This window comes from Ambystoma mexicanum, chromosome 9, assembly GCF_040938575.1.
Source record: "Ambystoma mexicanum isolate Mex_15411 chromosome 9, UKY_AmexF1_1, whole genome shotgun sequence".
In the NCBI taxonomy this organism is placed as follows: Eukaryota; Metazoa; Chordata; class Amphibia; order Caudata; family Ambystomatidae; genus Ambystoma; species Ambystoma mexicanum.
The window spans coordinates 93,873,984-93,896,241 of record NC_090931.1 but is presented as its reverse complement, the minus strand read 5'-3'; the positions used below and the strand labels follow the sequence as shown (position 1 = coordinate 93,896,241).

General features: G+C 45.2%; 1 protein-coding gene across 2 annotated transcripts in view; it reads left to right on the top strand.

Moving 5' to 3' along the window:
• LOC138487698 (nicotinamide N-methyltransferase-like) overlaps positions 1-22,258 on the top strand; it is a 144,359-nt gene that overhangs the window by 2,013 nt on the left and 120,088 nt on the right. The window contains exon 1 of one of the 2 annotated variants that reach the window (XM_069614223.1): positions 9,447-9,663. The exons of the other annotated variant lie outside the window; for it this stretch is intronic. Within the exon in view, the coding sequence (XP_069470324.1) occupies positions 9,516-9,663 (148 nt within the window). The 5' untranslated portion in view covers positions 9,447-9,515. Of the gene's footprint in view, positions 1-9,446; positions 9,664-22,258 lie in introns of those variants that run through there. 2 annotated transcript variants of the gene reach the window in all.

The window sequence follows — 22,258 nt, the reverse complement described above, 5'->3', positions numbered from 1 at the left end:
AAGCCAGAGTGATGCTGATTATTTTTCCCAGTATCATACAGTTTGGCTAAATGGCGTAGCAAGAATTTGAACGTACTCTGCAATTTAAGCACTTGATCCCACATTGACCTGCTTAGCGCCAAAATCAGTGACAAAACGGTCTACTCAAGATCTGTGCAAATCTTGCCCACTGTTAGGAAAGATTGCAAAATTGTAATTTTCCCTCCATGTGTCAACCCACAAACTTTTTGCTGCTGTTCTACACCCTGATCTAGACTTTGCCAGAGAAGCACAGCCCTCAGCTGCACTCCTCTGGGCTTGGTTTCCTGTAGTCCTTTCCTCATGTTGCAGCTTTTGTGCAACATGTAACAAGTGTGCCATGTAACTTACTTTACAGCACCCTTGGGTCTCTAGTCTTTCCAAAGGCCCTAGAAACTCTCGCTGGACTTTTTATGAACTGGGCAGATGTGTCATGGACAAGACTGGTGGCAGCTATTATTTTCATGTATTTTTAACCGTTCTTGCCATGTTCTTGCCATGTAGGCCGCGCTTACCGCGCTTGGTACGAATAGGTGGCCTGGCTCCAAAATGGCCAGGCCACGAGGTTCTTTGTCCTTTGGCCATCTTGCCCCTTCACCTTCACCAGGTCGAGCTGACCCGGGTCAGTCCTTATTTGGTCATGCACTTTCCCACAAAACCCAATGCTTTCGCAGGCTTCTGAATGCCTTGTGTGTGTGCCTCCTGGATGTGGGCTGGGATGTCTGTTCCCAATACACAGAGAGTCTGGAGTGTCCTGAATGCCTGGGACCACCGTGGTCCATGATTGGTCCACGTATGGAGAGAGTGTTTGTGAGCAGATCTCCCATTGGGTCCCCTCCGTTTTGGCACGAAGGGAACTTTGGATAAGTGGCGGCTGGAAACACCACTACCATGTTGATCTCCTGAGTTCACACGAACAAAGGATAAGGAGCAAAGTATCCTGCAACAAGAAGCTGAGTCGAGGAACCGCTGGTGACCCGCTGGAAGGTTTGGCACCCTGAAGCCGCTATCGTCCCGTGGACCCCTCTGCATCTGATCGTCCTAGAAGGTCTGCGAAGCCTCTTCGACCCATTGAAATAGTGGGATCAACTATTCTCGGCACCTTCAACAAACCCTGCAAGCAAGCCTCTTCAGAAGTGTCCCTGGGCCAACCAGTGGGCTGACCAGTTTACACAGGACTTTTGCTCTGTTACCGCCGCTGTTTCGAGGAGGCCCTCGAAACTTGGTATACTACTCGCTCTGTGTCCACGGCACTCTCACACAGAATTTCGTACACTTGGCATTCCCAGGTCTGAAGTGAGACGAGTGCGCCCGGACCGGAGTAAACGCGGTTACCGTGTTGCCCTGCTGTGGCAACGACCTGTGCAATTTTGCTGCATTTGTGACCCCCTTACCCCTGAAGCCTCCTGCAGTGGAACTGGGCTGATTTCTCCACCCAGAACGGAGAAATCACCACTGTCCCATTTGGGAATCCTCGCTGTATCTCAGAGTCTACACGTTGTCGAGACATCCCGTTTGTCGCATTCCAACCTGCCCGTGAAGTAGACTGTACTGGCGAAGTTAGGGTCTGCCTGCGTCGGGGACCGGTGAGTACTCCTTACCCCAACCGGTGACCCCTAGAACAGGAGCCCATTTTTAGGCACAAAGTGGCTCCTGAGGCCCCCTTTCCTTTCCACAGCTATTGCGAAATAGCGACTCCATCCCGCACTCTCAAATTGCCTCTGCCCTCAAATGGAGGTCCTGCTTGAATAGTGGGAACTTGTTCCTCATCGCCTTATCCACCTTCCTGAGCTGCTAGAGACCCTTGAAGAGAACCTATTTTGTCCATTGGCACAAGCACGTGCATGTACTATTGAGCATAAGGCTCCTCTCTTCGTAGGGCTTGGATTGCCTCTTAGTTAGGTGTATTCTTCATGTTGAATTGGGTCTAAAGATTACTTGCACTGTCTGTTTTCCTCCCCATCTAGGTGGACTACATATTTCATGCTTATAATCCCTTAGACCCCTGTGGTCTTGTATATATATTGTGTTGGATGTGATGTATTGGTTTACTTTAGTATTATTGTGATTCTTTGCTATGGTCTATGTTACAAAGGCCTTGTAATAAATGTGTCTATATTTTTAATATAACACCTGTCTGGAGTAATTTGTAAGTGTCCTTGCTTTGTGTGCCCATTGAGGTCTTTCAGTCACCCATACCCCTCTTGCGGCTTAGTCTTGACCGCCTGCCAAAGCTACCCTGATTGGTCTGGCTTGTCCAGAGGTTACCCTGTTCCAAGAAACTAGGTTAGTCTTCTGAACCTCTGCCCCTCCTGGTCAGAGTTCAGAAATCCTTCTTAACAAATTGTTGTACAGCGGTGGGATGGGACTGAAGGTATCCAGTATTGCACACAAGTGAAGGCATTTCAAGTTATTTCAACCAGGGCACATAGTTAATTATTGTGGTATAACTTTTAAAAGGCCATAGTCCTATCTAACAGTATGGAAACAAGTACCTTGTTAACTTTAAATGCTTCTAAATCCGAAACATTGAGAAAGATGTGTGCGGAGAGAGGTGTCTCCTCTCAAGGCACAAAAGTAGAAATGATCCAGAGAATCATAGATTGGCAAGAAGCTCAGATTAGAGCTATAGCTTCTGAGGACAGTGCAGAAGGAGGTGGGGCTGCTCTCACTGGTAGAACTGATGGTTCTACCGCTGCACTGATCCACAGTGACCATGAGGACATGGAGGATGAAATGTCCAATGTTTCCTCTGCCAGTGCTGATGGGGAGGCCATACTTGAATTCAAGAAGCAAGAACTGCTGTTTCGGCAGAAGGAGCTTAAATTCAATATGGCCAAACTAAATATAGAACAGGAAGAAAAACAAAAAGACAGGGATCATCAGTTGGAACTGGCCAAGCTCCAAGTTGCCAATGGATCCAAGGGTCCTGGACATGGGTCTGGGGCCTCCTCTCATCCAAGGTTTCCAAAAGATCTACTCAGTGTGTATGAGGAAAATAATGACATTATGGACTGGCTGAATACATTTGAGTATGCATGTGAAGTTCAACAAGTTGACAATGCTGATAAAATTGCCTGGTTACTCAGCAGACTGCCACATTCTGGCTGCAGTGCCATTATGGAAATGTCAAAAGCTGAGAGAGCAGATTTTGCAATGTTGAAGCAGACTCTCATCTTAAGTAAGGAAAGACTCCGGCCCAATACTTAAAGAGATTCAGAGAGTATAAAAAGAAATAAGGTGGTACTTGGGTATCTTATGTAACTGAATCCTTAAAAAACTTAACTGGCTGGGTTGAAGGTTATAAACTTTCTACCTTTGAAGGTATGTTAAGTCTTGTCATGCTGGAACATATTTTTGCATCTTCTTCCCCTGAGCTTCAGCAGCACTTGGCTGATTCAAAGGAGATAGATCATAAGAAACTTGCCATTGCAGCAGATTTGTGGGTGTCACATAGAGTGTCCCATAAGGACAAGAATCATTCTGTTAAGCAGGAGGAAGCGAAAAAGTCCAAAGATAAGGAGGGCGGGGAAACTGATAACACTTCTTCCCATAAGGGCCACAAAAAGAAAAATAAGGGTAAGACACAAAAGAACTCACAGGGTAGTGGAGGTCAGCCTCCAAAACAGAACTCTGATTATAATAAGCCTCCCTATGTAAACAGACCCAATAGATCTTGTATTGCTTGTGGAGCAACTGACCGCGTGAAGGGGGATCCCATAAGTAAGGTTAAACCCTTGGGGGTCCACTCTGCTAATCTGGCCTTCTCCTCCTATGAGGAAGAAGAGATTACAGGGGCATCCTTCTCCTCAGACTCCTTCCCCAGTGGGATAGAAGCTGAGGTAGTTTTAGTTTCCCATGGTTCCTGGGAGCCTAAAGTCTCACAGGCTTATGCTAGGATTCCCGATAACACCAAGCACTATTTTAAAGACAGTGTGCTGATCAATGGAGTAGATACTCCAGCTCTTAGGGATAGTGGGTGCAGTCGAACTGTAGTGGATTCTACCTTGGTAGACCCAGAGGAAGTTGCCAGAGCTATTCTGATGCCCACTAAGTTGGCTGATGGCCCACTTCTCATGTTCCCAGTAATACCTGTAAATCTTACTATCAATGGTACAGAAGTCAGGATTCCAGTGAGCATTCAGAGGAGTGTCCCAGGAAAGTTCTTGTTGGGCAATGATCTCAGAGCTTTAGGGCTTGTTGGAGACACTGCTGACAGACCCTGCACAAGGTCTTAAACAAGGGCAGCACTGGCCAAGACCAATGCCCAGCCAAAGGAGTCAGAAAATCAAAAAGAGGGAAAGAAAATATTCCCCCTAACTCACCTACAACTGAGGTGGAGGTAGTTATTCAATCACCAGGACCTGACGAGGAGGTGGTGATACCTGAAGTGTTTGACCCCCAATGACCATCTTGAATTAAATAATTTGTTAGTAGAAGGTGGTCCTGACAGGGAAGAATTCAGTAAAGGCCAACTATGTAAAATTTGACATTTATATAATGTAATGGTGTGCATATAATTATTTGCTAGCTACCAATGAAACCTGACTGGAAAACAGCGTGTTGGCTTCCATCTCTGGAAGGCCTAAGGAGACAGGCCTGCTCCCAGCTTGAGGGTGAACCTCTTGGGAAGCATCAGATTTATTGGGAAGGTGGGATCCTGTATAGTGACCCTACAGAGTCTACAGAAGGAGACCATAGGAGGTTGGTGGTTCCCCTTGCTGTAAGACCCTTCCTCCTGCAGCTGGCGCATGAAGTACCGCTTGCTAGTCACCTTGGAATTAAGAGGACCAAGCAAAGGTTATTCATGCACTTCTACTGGCCCAAGATTGGGGTGCAAGTAGAAAGTCACTGCAGGAGTTGTGCCTCCTGCCAGTTATCTTGTAAGAGTGGCTCAACAATCCAATCTCCACTAGTGCCACTCCCAGTTGTGGGGGTACCATTTGAGAGGGTAGGGATCGACATTGTTGGTCCCCTTGACCCCCAAACATCCTTGGGCAATAGGTTTATCCTGGTGCTGGTCGACCATGCCACCAGGTACCCAGAGGCCATCCCATTGAAAACTGTGACTGTCAAGTCAGTTGCAAAAGCTTTACTTGGCATCTTTACTAGGGTTGGCTTCCCTAAAGAAGTTGTGTCTGACAGAGGCAGCAACTTTATGTCAAAGTATATGCAGGCTATGTGGAAAGAATGTGGGGTCACCTACAAGTTTTCTTCCGTCTACCACCCCCAGACCAATGGTCTGGTGGAAAGGTTTAACAGGACCTTGGAAAGCATGATTGGGGCTCTGGAAGATCCTCAAAGAAGAACATGGGATCTTCTATTACCATGCTTACTGTTTGCCTGCAGAGAGGTACCACAAGAGGATGTTGTCTTCAGCCCCTTTGAACTTTTGTTTGGTCACCCTGTAAGGGGACCCTTAGCCATAGTCAAGGAGGGATGGGAGATGCCCACTCCCCCCATCACTACTAACATAGTAGACTATTTGCTGGGGCTCAGAAAAAGGATGGTACTCTTGATGGGACTGGCTAGTGACGAACTGAAGGCAGGACAAGCCCTGGTGAAACATTGGTATGACCAGAAGGCTTCCCTCATCAACTTTACACCTGGTCAGAAAGTCCTGATCATGAATCCCATAAGGCCTAGAGCTTTAAAGGATAAATGGTCAGGCCCTTACACAGTGGTGGAGTCACTGGGTGAGGTCAACTATTTAGTGGACCTTGGAAGGCCTGGGGAGGCTCCAAAAGTGTTCCATGTAAATAGGCTGAAGGCTTTCATCCCAAGAGTTGAAATCACAGCACTGCTATTGGCTTCAGATGTTAAGGAAGAGGAGTCTGAACCTCTCCCTGCCCTATTCCAAAGCAGTCCTTCACATAGCTCCATTTAGGGTGTCCAAGTGACCCCTCACCTGACTTCTGATCAACAGGCTAAGGTGAAAAGTTTGCTTAGGCAATTCTTCCCCCCGTTCTCACAGTCCCCTGGTTTGACACCTTGTTGCAAACATAACATAGACACAGGAGACAGTGTACCTATCAAAAGTAGGGGATACAGAATGTCAGACAAAGTAAGGTCTTACATTAAGACAGAGGTCAACAAAATGTTGGATCTTGGGGGTGATTGAACCATCCAGTAGTCCTTGGTCCAGACCGGTGGTTTTGGTTCCAAAAGCAGGTATTTCTGAATTTAGGTTCCGTGTGGACTACAGGGCTCTGAATGCTATCAGCAAGACAGATGCACACCCATTGCCAAGAACAGATGAGCTGGTGGAAACCTTGGGTGCCTCCAAGTACCTCAGCACATTTGACCTCACTGCAGGCTATTGGCAAATAGCCCTTGCAGAACATGCCAAGGAGAAGACAGCTTTCTCAACTCCAAAGGGCCTTTACCAGTTCAGGGTAATGCCTTTTGGATTGAAAAATGCACCTGCCACCTTCCAGAGGCTTGTGAATCATGTGTTGAATGGGTTGGATGAATTCTGTCTTGCATATCTGGATGATACAGCAGTTTTCAGTGCTTCCTGGGAAGACCATGTGAAACACCTTGGGATTGTGCTACAGGCTCTTCAGAAGGCCCACTTGGCCATAAAGGCCAGTAAGTGTGAGATTGGACAAGGATCAGTGGTTTACCTTGGACATGAACTAGGTGGAGGGAGGATACAGCCTCTACCCAGTAAGGTACAAGCAGTACAAGACTGGCATACCCCCACTACAAAGACCCAAGTGAGAGCCTTCTTAGGAGTCACTGGGTACTACAGAAATTTCATGGTAGACTATGGTACCATAGCTGCCCCTCTGACTGCTCTCACTACTCCAAAGAAACCCAAGAAGGTAACTTGGCCTGAAGAGTTGAGAAGGCCTTAAATGGCTTAAAAGACTCCTTGTGCCAGGCACCTGTGCACAGGGCCCCTGATTATCAAATACCTTTTTATTGTGCAGACAGATGCCTCTGACACTGGGATAGGAGCTGTATTATCACAAGTAGATGAGAAGGGTGAGGAACACCCTATTGTTTTATTAGCCGCCAGCTTAAGGACAGAGAGCTCAGATGGTCCACAGTAGAGAAAGAATGTTTCTCTGTTGTGCGGGCCCTAAGGAAGCTGAGGCCCTACCTCTATGGGACCCACTTCACTGTGCAAACTGACCATAAACCCTTAAAGTGGCTAATGAACATGAAGGGAGAGAATCCAACGTTGCTTAGGTGGTCCATAAGTCTGCAAGGCTTTGACTTCACTATTGAGCATAGGCCAGGTGTCCAACATAGCAATGCTGATGGGTTGTCCAGAATGTTTAACCGACCTGAACAAGAAACTCATCCAGGGGTGGATTAGTTCCCCCTGTTCTTAGTCTGGGGAGGGAGAGTGTTAGGAAAGATTGCAAAATTGTATGTAATTTTCCCCCCATGTGTCAACCCCCAAACGTTTTGCTGCTGTTCTACACCCTGATCTAGACATTTCCAGAGAAGTGCAGCCCTCAGCTGCACTCCTCTGGCCTCTTAGGTGTATTCTTTATGTTGAATTGGGTCTAAAGATTACTTGCACTGCCTGTTTTCCTCCCCATCTAGGTGGTCTACATATTTCGTGCTTATAATCCCTTAGACCCCTGTGGTCTTGTATATATAGTGTATTGGTTGTGATGCATTGGTTTACTTTAGTATTACTGTGATTCTTTGCGATGGTCTATGTTACAAAGGCCTTGTAATAAATGTGTCTATATTTTTAATATAACACCTGTCTGGAGTAATTTGTAAGTGTCCTTGCTTTGTGTACTCATTGAGGTATTTCAGTCACCCTCAACCCTCTTGAGACTTAGTCTTGGCTGCCTGCCATAGCTACCCTAATTGGTCTGGCTTGTCCAGAGTTTACCCTGTTTCAAGAAACTAGGTTGGCATTCTGAACCTCTGCCCCTCCTGGTCAGATTTCAGAAATCTTTCTTAACACCCACTAACCATAGAAACCAACTGGAGGCGGGCGGCGATCTCTTTATAAACAGCCTGGCCTCCCAAATGTCTGGCGTAGATGACAACCAGGCCTTACCAACAGACGTTTTTATAGGTGCAACATATCAGTGAATCTGTTGCACCAATAATAATTTAACCGAGTGCAAAAATGGGTATCCTCATCCTATATTTATTTATCCTCAACCTATTTGGGATTCTGGTGCTGTAGAGTTACCCAGTCACATAGAAATACGCCTCTCTCATCCGGAGCATGAGTAACATAGAGGAGCATCATTGTACGTCCAATTCACAGCGGGTTTCACACAATTAGGGCAAATCCAAAGAAAAAAAAAACAGAATGAGAGAAAAAGTTCAGTAAACCCACACAGCACATAATGTATACCGGCAAGTTACATATGCGCTTTACGTTCTAACACCTCGAAGCCTATATATAAAGAAAACCTCAACACTGCCTGAGGTGAACCAATAGTACGTCTGGATGTTTACTCAAAGAGTACTGTGGATCGCCTAATTCAAAGCAGGCGACTCCGCAACGGTCCTTTTAAATAATGTCCTGTCAAGGTGGTGGCGGGGATGGTGTAAGAGGAGGGGGCTTAGACCTGAAATTGATATGCTGTTGTCAGGTCCTTTCTTTTAAAGAGGTACTGGCACTCTCCACTGGTGAGTCTGCCAGATTCTTTAATGCGGTGGTTCTTTTAAGGGAGGTACTGTCCTTTTGCTTGGAGGAATGTGCCCGAGCTCATTTAAAAAAAGGTGTTGTTCCTGTGCATTGGATTGCAGTACTGTTACTACGTTTGTAGGAACCAGCATGGTCACTACCATTTGGGAATGTCCGGGTCCTTTAAGAGAACTGCTTTCACTACCATTTGGGAATGCCTGGGTATTTTAAAAGTGCTACTGTCCATACCATTTGGGAATGCCTGCCTCCTTTAAAAGAAGTATTGTCACTACCCTTTGGGAATGCCCAGGTCCTTTAAAAGAAGTAATGTCACTACCATTTGGGAATGCCCAGGTCCTTTAAAAGAAGTAATGTCACTACCATTTGGGAATGCCCAGGTCCTTTAACAGAAGTAATGTCACTACCATTTGGGAATGCCCAGGTCCTTTAAAAGAAGTAATGTCACTACCATTTGGGAATGCCCAGGTCCTTTAAAAGAAGTAATGTCACTACCATTTGGGAATGCCCAGGTCCTTTAAAAGAGCTAGAAATGAGCTATACCAATGGCGCATTACATTAACAAACGAACAGTGCCCTGTGCCCTTCAGAGAGAGAAGCACGTGCTTAGTTGAAAAGCAGGCCTCACACGGATGTTTCGAGGACTCACGTTCACGGCGAGGGCTGGGTGAAAATGGAATGCAGGCCTACCTGCTGCTGGGGCAACACAGAGACAACTGGTTGGGCGTGTTTTTTTTCTTTTTTTTCTGTGGAAACTCACAGGGGTGTTGGGTTGCTCCATAAAGCACGTGGCGTCTGTCATTTCCTAACAGATCCGCGACACGGAAGCGCCCATTTCTTCTACCTGTGATCACAGTAAAGGAAAATGGCTTCAAACAGCAATGACATTTACCATCGGGACTTCGACCCAAAAGACTACATGGACACCTACTTCAATACATCCTCGGGTGTTTTCAGCGACGACAAGTACCTCAAATTCATCCTCACACATCTGCACAACACTTTCTCTTCGGGTGAGTAAGGCCATGACGTCCGCTGTGATACCGTGTGTTGGGCAATGCCGTCTACATGGACTGGCCTGCAAGGGGTTTTCGGAGTTCGCGGGGTGCGCTGCTTCGTAAATGTCAGAAGTTGGATATGAAAATAGCATGTACAAGGGGCAGAAATACTAACGGGGCCTTTTACTTTTCACATGCCATGCTGTGTGGTCATGCATGTGGCTCATCTGTGAAGGTCTATGCACACTAAACTCGTGGGACACTTATCCATGCCTGCATGTAAAACACGGTACTAATAGCTTATTTCTAATTTACTTCAGTAGAATACATTTAAACCTGGTAAAAACATACTTAGCATTTAATACAAAAACATGCATTCTTCGGCAAAAGATCCGAGCGCGATTAATGTCATTATTGCATATTCCAAAGATGGCGCACTACCTCCATGTACGTCTTCCTCGTCACACATTCCTTACCATATAGTAATGACTGTGACGAGGAAGAGCTGGGCTCGGAGAAATGAAGATTACCGGTATTTAATCGTGCTGTTTCCTCCTGGTCCGTCTTCCTTATCAAAGTCAGTTTTCTAACATGTCAACGACTTTGACAAGGAAGACTTGAACACAGAGTGATGAAGGTTTCCGCGAAGTAATCGGACCATTACTCAGCACTGGGAATGCACGGCCTTTAAAGGGAATGCTGCCTTCCCTCTTTTCCCCCCTTTCCTACTCTTCCATAATACCTGCTTCCAGACTTGCCCCTCCGCCAGGACAGAGAATTCCAAATGTACTTTCAATTAAAAAAAATGATTGTTTTGATGCTAGGCTTCAGGGCCGGTTTAAAGAAACTCAGGGGCCCCAGGGTACCAAGACAAAGGGGACCCTTGGTGATAGTTTCTTAGGTTTTAAAACCTTATGGAGAAAAAAAAAAACAATGTCGTACTCTGTAAAAAACAAGCATTGGAAATGCCAATAGTTGGGTCGTTTACGGCTCTTCTTTGCATTTTGCATGTATAGGCACCAGGGTGCAAGGCGGAGAGAGCAAAGCTTCAAAAGGGGGATGCGATAAGGGGTGCGCTGTGAAATAAAATGACAAGGGGAATAGAGCAAGAGAGGAAGCCATTGATAGAGGGTGCCATCGATAATGAGTAAGAGGAAATATGAGTTCGAAAGGGTGAGAGTGACAGGGTCCTTCAAAAGAAGTAATGCCACTACCATTTGGGACTGCCTGGTTCCTTTAAAAGATCCACTGTCACTACCATTTGGGAATGCCTGGAACCTTTAAAAGAGCTACTGTCATTACCATTTGGGAATGCTTGGGTCCTTTAAAATAAGTAATGTCACTACCATTTGGGAATGCTTGGTTCCTTTAAAATAAGTAATGTCACTACCATTTGGGAATGCTTCTGTCCGTTAAAAGAGCTAATGTCACTAGCATTTGGGAATGCTTGCGTCCTTTAAAAGATCCACTGTCACTACCATATGGGAATGGTTTGGTCCTTTAAAAGACCTGCCGTCATTAGTATTTCGTAATGCCTGGGTTCTTTAAAAGAGTTACTGACACTACCATTTGTGAATGTTTGGGTCCTTTAAAAGAACTACTGTCACTACCATTAGCGAATACTTGATTCCTTTAAGATCACTACTGTCACTACCATTTGGGAATGCTTGGCTCTTTAAAATAAGTAATGTCACTACCATCTGGGAATACTTGATTCCTTTAAGATAGCCACTGTCACTACCATTTGAGTATGTTTAGGTCCTTTATAAGAAGTAATGTCACTACCATCTGGGAATCAGTACAATTTGGGAATGCTTGGTTGCTTTAAGCAAGCTACTGTCACTACCATTTTGTAATGCCTGGGTCTTTTAAAAGAGCTACTGTCATTACCTTTTGGGAACCCCTGGGTCCTTCAGAAGAATTCATGTCACTACCATTTGAGAATCTGGATGTCCTTTAAAAGAGCTACTGTCACTACCATTTGGGAATGCCTGGATCCTTTAAAAGAGCTACTGTCATTACCATTTGGGAATGCTTGGGTCCTTTAAAATAAGTAATGTCACTACCATTTGGGAATGCTTCTGTCCGTTAAAAGAGCTAATGTCACTACCATTTGGGAATGCCTGCGTCCTTTAAAAGATCCACTGTCACTACCATATGGGAATGGTTTGGTCCTTTAAAAGACCTGCCGTCATTAGCATTTCGTAATGCCCGGGTTCTTTAAAAGAGTTACTGACAGTACCATTTGTGAATGTTTGGGTCCTTTAAAAGAACTACTGTCACTACCATTTGGGAATGCTAGCGTAATTTCAAAGAGCTACTGTCACTACCACTTGGGAATGCCTGGATCCTTCAAAATAACTACTGTCACTACCATTTGGGAATGCCTGGGTCCTTTAAAAGAGCTACTGTCACTACCATTTGGGAATGCCTGGGTCCTTAAAAAGAGCTGCTGTTACTACCATTTGTGTATGATTGGGTCCTTTAAAAGAACTACTGTCACTACCATTTGGGAATGCTAGCGTAATTTTAAAGAGCTACTGTCACTACCACTTGGGAATGCCTGGATCCTTCAAAATAACTACTGTCAGTACCATTTGGGAATGCCTGGGTCCTTTAAAAGAGCTACTGTCACTATCATTTGGGAATGCCTGGGTCCTTCAAAAGAAGTAATGCCACTACCATTTGGGAATTCTTGGGTCCTTTAAAAGAAGTAATGTCACTACTATTTGGGAATGCTTGCGTCCTTTAACCCCTTAAGTGCCAAGTGTTAGGGAGAATTCTCATTCTATGGCTAATTTCCGTTACCTAGTGTGTCCCCCAGCAGATTTGCTGGATTACTGGAGGATATTTCTGTCACTTGGTAAGAGTGTACCTCTTTTTCCCACTCTTACCTGTGTTTTGCCATGTGTATTTCATCTGCTTTTGTGATTGTGGAGTCTGGAGTACACCACTTCAGTATCACCCGTCTTTTGTGTGTTACAGAGCACCTTCAGTGCAGTGACACCGGGTTGTCTTTTAGACTTCCCACCGACTCCATTTCTGAGGCTGACTACAGTCCCCCAGAAAAGGGTAAAGTTGCCATTTACTTTACTTAGTCAAATAACCACAGATCCAGTGCACCCCATTTTACATGGAGTACTGAAAAGGGTTAATTCTTAGCCCTTTTTATCTGTACCTCCTAGAGCATTGTTTCGCTCTTTTAACATTTAGGCGTGGCTGGTGGCAGTGGTATCTACCCTAACTTTTCTACCATGATTATACTATATAAACGTGTTATTGTTTTAGGCTATTATATTAGCCTCGAACATAAACCCGCTTGACCAAATACTCTTTCTTTGGCTCTGGTCGGGATTATTTGCCATTTCTTTTTGTTAAAGTCCTTCTTGTGTTTTACTTTGTGCGGCAAACCAGGTTTGCCTTCTTTGTTCACTGTCTTTTGGCGGGCTTCTGCCAAGAAGCCCTCCTCTAGGCGCCTGGGTGTCTTGGTGGGCTGAATGTGAGGGAGGGGTGTAGTCACCCCCTGCACAGGGTGTTCTAGGAAACCCAAGTCGCACTTTGCCAAGATTGGATGAGGTGGTTGTCCGGGCTGGACAATCCCCCTGCTGCGTGATTGACAGCCAGGCTGTGTGAATGGGGGACTTTCGCATAAAAGGCAGGACTTTTGGGCCAGAAGTCAGAGTCGCCACTGGAACTACAAGGAACCAAAGAGAAGCGGAGAAAACGATGGCTGCTGCAACTATCCCGTCCTGGTGAAGCCCTGCTGCAGTCCTGAGCTATCTACCCTTCGATGACCAGAGAAGATCCAGTCCAGAGTCTTCTTCCCTTGAGCCTGATGGGGATAACCAGCTCATCTTCCACAGCAAGAGGATCCTCTTCGTGGTCGAAATCGCTGCACACTGCGGTAGTGGTCCGGAGAGCCATCTGAAGAACCTCTCCTGTTTTTAAGGAGCACACCTTTTATTCACAGTCGCTGCTGCTGGCTTCATCCCTGTGTGGTGCAGACCCCCCCCAGACGTCCTCCTTCTTGCTGAAGCTCCAGGAACCGTGAGTCTGCAGGAAACTACCAGGAACAACTGCTGTGGCACCAGCCTCTTCATTGAATAAGGTACTGTGTTCTGCTTGAGGGATTAGGGTGAATCCCTTTTCTCCGCCTGAGCAGCACTGTAAGAAGCGGTTGGCAAGTGTGAATGTATAAACCAAGCTTACACTAGCCATACATCTCCACACCCCACTAGGAATTATAATTGTTTCTTTCGTTCCTTGGTTTTCCTTGGAATGTACACAGGTGGACTCCCATAAATAAAACAGGGTGAAAACAAAATAACTTTATAATCTTTTTCTGCCTATAAGGATAGAATTCATGTCCTGTGATATTTAGAATTGTTTTGTTCAAATGTAAAGTCTTTTTTTCAGTAGTTTGTCCTTTTGAATTGTTTATTTTTTTGTTTATTTTCTTTACTTTACCTGTTTCCAATTATTATTGTTTTTTTACGGTGCATGATTTATTCTGATGCCGTTAACATGATTATAATATGTTATGTATTCAAAATTGAACCTGCTTCCAGATAATATTTTGTTAAATGACATTGAGGCTCATGCACAAAAGATTGTTTTATGTTTTTCATTAAAATATCGAGAAATACTAATTTTTGTATGATCAAGATTCTGCATTGTGTCAAATGTATATCTTCAAAGCAATGATCTTCTGATAACATTAATGACATAATTATATGCAAAGAAGAGGATAAACACACATAACTTAGGAGCAATAGATTTAGTCTGTGGTAATCCTTGTTTAAAACAGTTTAACACACAAACTGAGGTTAGAGAAAATAAGGTGAGCATCGGTAATGGATATACCGCATCACTATTACTTTATTCCCTGTGGGGACACAATTTTGTGATTTTTGTTGCCCTTTTCTCCGCCTACAAGGCTTGCCCTTATCTTCCCTCCTTCTTATAACTTTTGCTTCCTCTGTTGACAATATCTAAGTACTCCTGGCAATGTTGAATCTTGAACTATCCAACTGTGTGATCCTCGACAACAGGAACCCGGTTCCACTTGACACTGGCTCTGGCCTATTGACTCTTGAATTTCTGTCTACGAGTGTTCTTTGATTCTGTCTGCCCTGACAAAAGTATTGCCTTTGATTTTTACCCCGAACTCTCTCTGGTTAACTCAGGTGCTAAGTGTGTTTTTGCCCCGGTAACATTTCTTGCCGCGGATACACGTAAACACCGAACTGTCATTACTGTCAAAAAGTGATCGCATATGTATTTCCGGTAACGTCTTTTGTTTCACAACACGTCCGTTAAAACATAGGGTACTTACCTTAAGTTATACTGTGCCAAGTGAATTGTTTGATTGTAGTGTATTTTACGTGTGGTTTTGAATTAATAGAAGTGTTGTGTTTATAATGAACGGTTTGAAAATAAAAGTACGGATATTTTTTACCTGAAACCTTGAGTCAGTGTTTGCTTGAGTCACAGTAATTGTGGTCCCTTTGTGTAATCTCTGCTACTGCTCATATACTCTTGAGATAAGCCTGGCTGCTCCGCTACTGCTACCACTTTAACATAGTAGTACAGGCTTGTACCAAAGGTGAACTTGTATTACCACTTGTAGTCTTAATTGTGTGTAGTGGTCCCTAAGGGCACTGCACAGGTTTCTGCCTAACAGTGGTGTACAGCGGTGAGGATTTGGAAGTAGAGTGATTACACTTAGAGTGCTGCTACAGCTTGGGTTCAATTAACCACAAGGCTAAACACCACTAATTCTATTTAACTGAGAAATCATGTCAAATATGAAAAGCTACACTGAAGAAGGTCTCTTAAACTACACTGCTGAGTTTCGAGAACCATGTGTAGGGAGAGGAGTCTCTCTGGTAAAGGAAAGACATCTGAATTGATTGCAAAGTTAATGGGAAAACAAAGTCTGGGGAGTGGGTCAGAAGGGCCTACCCCTCCAGCAAATGTGGATACTGATGTTTCTGATTCTGAGAGTGTTAATTTAGAAGAAGTAGATGAGTCCTTGTTAGGAAACCCTATAACTCCTTTGCCTGCTCAGAAAGCACAACCTCTGTCCACAGGGACCCCCACAGGTCCTACACTTATTCCTGAGATTATTGCACTTGAGAAAATGCGACTTGAATTGGAAGTGAAACGTATTGATGCACAAACTGCCATGAAACATCAAGAGTTAAGGCTCAGAGAAATGGAGCTGAATCATGAACTAGAAATGAAGAAATTGTCTGTAGAAAATGCTTCTCTCCCAGAGTCTTCTAGGTCTTCCAGCCCTAAGAGACCCCGTATGCCAAAGGAAATGATTGGTATGTATGAGACTAAACTTGATGTTTTGGATTGGTTAGCAATCTTTGAGTACAATCATGGGATTCAAGGTATCTCAGGGAATCAGCTGATTCCCTGGTTTTTCGCTAGGCTTCCCCCTGTTCCAAGTGATGCTGTAATGGAGTTGGGGAGGAGGATGAACAGGATTATGAGTGTGTGAAGCTAGCATTAATAGCTAGATTTAGGAAGACCCCTTCCCAGTATCTTAAGAGGTTTAGAACCGTCAAAAAGCATGATGGTACCCCTTGGGCTACCTGCGTGTGTGAATGTTTGAAAAACATGGATGGTTGGGTTAAGGGTTACAAAGTGAACCCTTATGAAGGATTGAGGAATCTTGTAATGTTGGAGTCTATTTTTAATGTCTGCTCTCCTGAGCTTAGACAGCTCTTGGCTGATTCAAAGGAGATAGATCCTAGTGGTTAGCTAAGGCTGCTGACTTGTTGGTTGCCAATAGGGGTACTCACAAGGATTCTGGGGCAACTCAGAAAAAGGATGAGGGAAAGCAGCCAAAGAAAGACAACAAAGAGAATTCCAATAATTCCAATCCAAAAGAGGGCTCCAAACATAACCAGGGTAAGCTACAAGGAAAACCGAATCAGGAAAGTGTACCATCTGGTCCCAAACCAGATGGAGGTCAGAACAAAGCCCCATTCCAGAAAGCATTTGGGAAATGCTTTGTTTGTTGTTTAACCGACCATGTGAAAGGGGATCCCAGATGTAAGGGCAAACCTTCAGGGGTCCACTCTGCCTCCTTAGCCTTCTCCCATGTGGATGAAGTACCAATGGCCAGTGGAAACTTTCAGTTACTAGCTGATGAGCCCATGAGAGTCTCAGCTAGTGTTTCTTTAGTGTCCTTGGGTCTTTGGGAACAACAGAACCTAGATGTCTATAACTAAATCCCAGATAATACTAAAGAGTATTACAAAGATAGTGTTCTTGTGAATGGTCAGGAGACCCCTGCCATCAGAGACACTGGAGCCAGCATAACTGTGGTTGATGAATGTTTTTTCAAGGTAGAGGATGTTGCTAAGGCACCCAAACACCTAACCAAGTTAGCTGGAGGCCCTGTGCAAATGGTTCCCCAGTTACCAGCTCTCATCCAGTGTAATGACATGACTGTCAGAATACCTGTAAGTGTGCAAAATAACGTACCTGCGAGGGTCCTTCTGTGTAATGACCTTAAAACTCTTGGAGTTGTGTCTAGTACCCCCATGTCCCCCAGCAGAAGGAAGCAGGAGCTCACAAGGTCTGCAAGGGAGAGAACCTTCAGAGGCTCTCCTGGGGACATGATAGGGGAAACTCTCACCCAAAGTCCACTGGACCTACTTACTGCTATTGCAGGTCAGAAAGAGACAAAGGGGAAACCCAAGTCTACCAGCAAGAAACCAGCAAGCACTCCTGTGCCCAGAAGGACATCTCCAAGACTGTCCAAAGTCACAACTGTGACTCCTCCACCAGCTGAGGCTTAGTGTGAGGTTCAACCCTGTATGGTTCAGCTACATTCTGAGGAATCAGATCTAGAAGAAGATCTTACTCTGGTAGGAGATCTTGACCCTGTTGACCATCCTGAGCTGCAGTCTTTACTGGCAGAAGGTGGGCCCAACAGGGCAGATTTCAGAAAAGGACAAAGATAGTGTCCTACCCTTGAAGGTCTTTGCCTACAGGCAGCTTCACAGCTCAGTGGGACTGAGCCTGGAAAGTATAGGTTACACTGGGAAGATGTCCTCTTCTACAGTGAACCAACTGAGGCAACCCCTGGAGACTGCAAAACACTTGTAGCACCTCTAGTGAACCGACTCCAGTTTCTGCAGATAGCCCACGAGATACCTTTGGCTGGTCACTTAAGTTTTAAGAAGACCAAGGAAGGGCTCTCTCTTTACTTCTACTGGCCTAAAATGGGTTCACAAGTAGACAAATTCTGCAGGAGCTGCCACACTTGCCAAACCCCTGGCAAGAGTGAAGCCAAGAATGTGGCATCCTTGGTGCCTCTACCAGTGTTGGGAATTCCTTTTGAGAGGGTCAGGATTGACATTGTTGGTCCTCTTGACCCTCCCAAATCTTCAGGCAACGGGTTTATCCTGGTTGTAGTGGATCATGCCACTAGGTATCCTGGAGCAATACCTATGAGGACTGTCATGGCTCCGGCTGTGGCTAAGGCCCTACTTGGTATTGTTACAAGGGTAAGTTTTCCTAAGGAGGTGATATCTGACAGGGGATCAAATTTTATGTACCACTACATGCAAGCCATGTGGAAAACCTGTGGAGTCACCTACAAGTTCTCAGCTGCCTACCTTCCCCAAACCAATGGGTTGGTGGAGAAGTTTAACATAATAGGTGCTTTAGAAGAACCCCTTAGAAGAAAGCGGGACCTTCTACTGCCATGCCTTCTCTTTGCATATAGAAAAGTCCCTCAGGAGGGAGTAGGATTCAGTCCCTTCAAACTTCTCTATGGCCATCCAGTCAGAGGTCCATTGGCCCTGATTAAGGAGGAGTTGGAGAGTGCTCCTTCCCCCAAGCCAGTCAGAGTGACTGACTATGTGATAGGTCTCCGCAGGAGAATGCCACACATGATGGCGGAGGCAAGTGATAACTTGAAGGCTGGTCAAGCTCTGGTCAAACATTGGCATGACCAGAAGGCTAACATGGTTGAGTTTACTCAAGACCAGATTGTTCTTGTTATGGCCCCCACAAGGTAGAGGGCCTTGCAGGACAAATGGATAGGACCCTTCAAAGTTGTGGGTAAACTTGGAGAGGTGAACTATCTGGTGGACTTAGGCAATCCTAAGGAGGCTCCCAGAGTCTTTCACACCAACCATTTGAAGGCTTATGTCTCTAGACCTGACATAGGAGCTTTACTTCTAGCTTCAGCTCAGGAGGAGGAGGAGAGTGAACCTCTGCCTGACCTCCTCAGAGGCTTACCTTTAGATGAGCAAGTGGAAGGAGTTAATCTCTCTTCCAGTCTCCCATCTGACCAGCAGGATGAGTGCAAATTACTGTTAAATCCGTTTTCCTCCCTGTTCTCACTTTCACCAGGCTTGACCCATTGGGGCCAGTATGATATACTCACTGGTGACTGTTTGCCTGTCAAAAGCAGGGGGTACAGAATGTCAGACAATGTAAGACCCATATAAGGAATGATGTCAACAAGAAGCTTGATCTCGGGGATATAGAGCCCTCTGCTAGCCCATGGTCTAGCCCAGTTGTGCTTGTACCAAAGGCAGGATGCAAGGAGTTGAGATTCTGAGTGGACTATAGAGCTCTAAATGCAGTCACAAAGATGGATGCCCATCCTTTGCCTAGGACAGATGAGCTGGTGGACAAACCTGGTGCAGTCAAGTACCCCAGCACATTTGACCCAACGTCAGGCTATTGGCAAATAGCCCTGACAGACCATGCCAATGAGAAAACCGCATTCTCCACCCCAGCTGGCCTCTACCAATTCAAGGTAATGCCTTTTGGACTAAAGAATGCGTCTGCTAGATTTCAGAGGATGGTCCATCAAGTTCTGAATGGGATGGAGGTCTTCTGCATGGCATACTTGGATGACATTGCAGTGTTCAGCCCTACATGGAAAGAACATATTGAACCTAGGATATGTATTTCAGGCTCTGGAACAGGCCCATCTGACCATAAAGGCAAGCAAATGTCAAAATGGTCAGAGTACAGTGGTCTACCTTGGACATGCGGTAGGAGGAGGTGAAATAAGGCCATTGCATAGCAAAGCAAAAGCTGTACAAAACTGGGCCACTCCTACTACTCAAACCCAAGTAAGAGCCTTCTTAGCTCTCACTGGGTATTACAGGAACTTCATAGAGAACTATGGGACCATAGCTTCTCCCTTGAATGTCATCTCCTCTCCCAAATTTCCTAAACAGGTCAGGTGGAATGATGAGTGCAAATCAGCCTTTGAAGGTCTGAAGAAAGCCCTTTGTCAAGCTCCAGTCCTAAGAGCTCATGACTATCATCAACCCTTCATTGTACAAACTGATGCTTCTAGCGTAGGTATAGATGCAGTCCATAGTCAACTAGATGAGAAAGGTAGAGAACACCCCATTTTTTTCATCAGCAGGAAGTTAAAGGATCCTGAGACAAGGTGAGCAACAATAGAACGTGACTGTTTTGCTATTGTGTGGTCACTGAAGAGGTTTAAACCATACTTGTATGGATCTACCTTCATCATTCAGACTGACCACCAACCCTTGAGATGCCTGATACAGATGAAAGGGGACAACGCAAAGTTACTCAGATGGTCAATCTACCTTCAAGGATTTGATTTTTCCATTGAGCACAGAGCAGGAAGCCACCACCAAAATGCTGATGGTCTCTCTAGGATGTTTATAACCGATTAGAGGTATGAGAACCATCCAGGAGTGGATTAAATCCTCCTTTCCCTTAGTCTGGGAGGGGGGGGGGGGGGGTGAGTGTTAGTGAGAATTCTCATTCTATGGCCAATTTCCCTTACCTAGTGAGTCCCCAGCAGCTTTGCTGGATTTCTGGAGTTTATTTATTTTCACTTGGTAATATTGTACCTATTTTTCCCACTCTTACCTGTGTTTTGCCATGTGTATTTCATCTGCTTTTGTGATTGTGGACTCTGGAGTACACCACTTCAGTAGCCCCCGTCTTTTGTGTGTTACACAGCACCTTCAGTGCAGTGACACTAGGTTGTCTTTTAGACTTCACACCAACTCCATTTCTGAGACTGACTACAGTCCCCCAGAAAAGTGTAAAGTTGTCATTTACTTGACTTAGTCAAATAACCACAGATCCAGTTCACCCCATCTTACATGGAGTACTGGAAAGGGTTAATCCTTAGCCCTTTTTATATGTACCTCCTAGAGCATTGTTTCACTCTTTTAACATTGAGACTTGGCTGGTGGCAGTGGTATCTACCCTAACTTTTCTACCGCGACTATACTATATAAATGTGGTATATTTTAGGCTATTATATTAGCCTCGAACATAAACCCGCTTGACCAAATACTCTTTCTTTTGGCTCTGGTCAAGTTTATTCGCCATTTCTTTTTGTTAAAGTCCTTCTTGTGTTTTACTTTGTGCGGCAAACCAGGTTTGTCTTCTTTGTTCACTGTCTTTTGACGGGCTTCTGCCAAGAAGTCCTCCTCTAGGCACATGGGTGTCTAGGTGGGTTGAATGTGAGGGAGGGGTGTAGTCACCCCTGCACAGAGATCCTAGGAAACCCAAGTCACACTTTGCCATGATTGGCTGAGGTGGTTGTCCATGCTGGACAACCCCCCTGCTGCTTGATTGACAGCCAGGCTGTGTGAATGGGGGATTTTCCCATAAAAGGCAGGACTCTTGGGCTAGAAGTCAGAGTCACCACTGAAACTACAAGGAACCGAAGAGAAGCAGAGAAAACAACGGCTGCTGCAACTATCCCATCCTGGTGAAGCCCTGCTGCAGTCCTGAGCTATCTACCTTTCGACGACCAGAGAAGATCCAGTCAGGAGTCTTCTTCCCTTGAGCATGGTGGGGATAACCAGCTCATCTTCCACAGCCAGAGGATCTTCTTTGTGGTCGAAATCGCTGCACACTGCTGTAGTGGTCTGGATAGCCATCTGAAGAACCTCTCCTGATTTTAAGGAGAGCACCTTTTATTCACCGTCGCTGCTGCTGGCTTCATCCCTGTGTGGTACAGACCCCTCCAGACATCCTCCTTCTTGCCGAAGCTCCAGAAACCGTGGGTCTGCAGGAAACTACCAGGAACAACTGCCGTGGCACCAGCTTCTTCATTGAATAAGGTACTGTGGGGTGAATCCCTTTTCTCCTCCTATAAGGCTTGCCCTTATCTTCCCTCCTTCTTATAACTTTTGCTTCCTCTGTTGACAATATCTAAGTACTCCTGGCAACGTTGAATCTTGAACTATCCGACTGTGTGATCCTCGACAACAGGAACACGGTCCCACTTGACACTGTCTCTGGCCTATTGACTCTTGAATTTCTGTCTACGTGTGTTCTTTGATTCTGTCTGCCCTGACAATAGTATTGCCTATGATTTTTACCCCCACTCTCTCTGGTTAACTCAGGTGCTACGTGTGTTTTTGCCCCGGTAACATTTATTGCCGCGGGTACACGTATCTTTAGTAAGACCGAACTGTCATTACTGTCAAAAAGTGATCGCATATGTATTCTCGGTAACGTCTTTTGTTTCACAACACCGGTCCGTTAAAACATAGGGTACTTACCTTGAGTTATACTGTGCCAAGTGAATTAGTTGGTTATAGTGTATTTTACGTGTGGT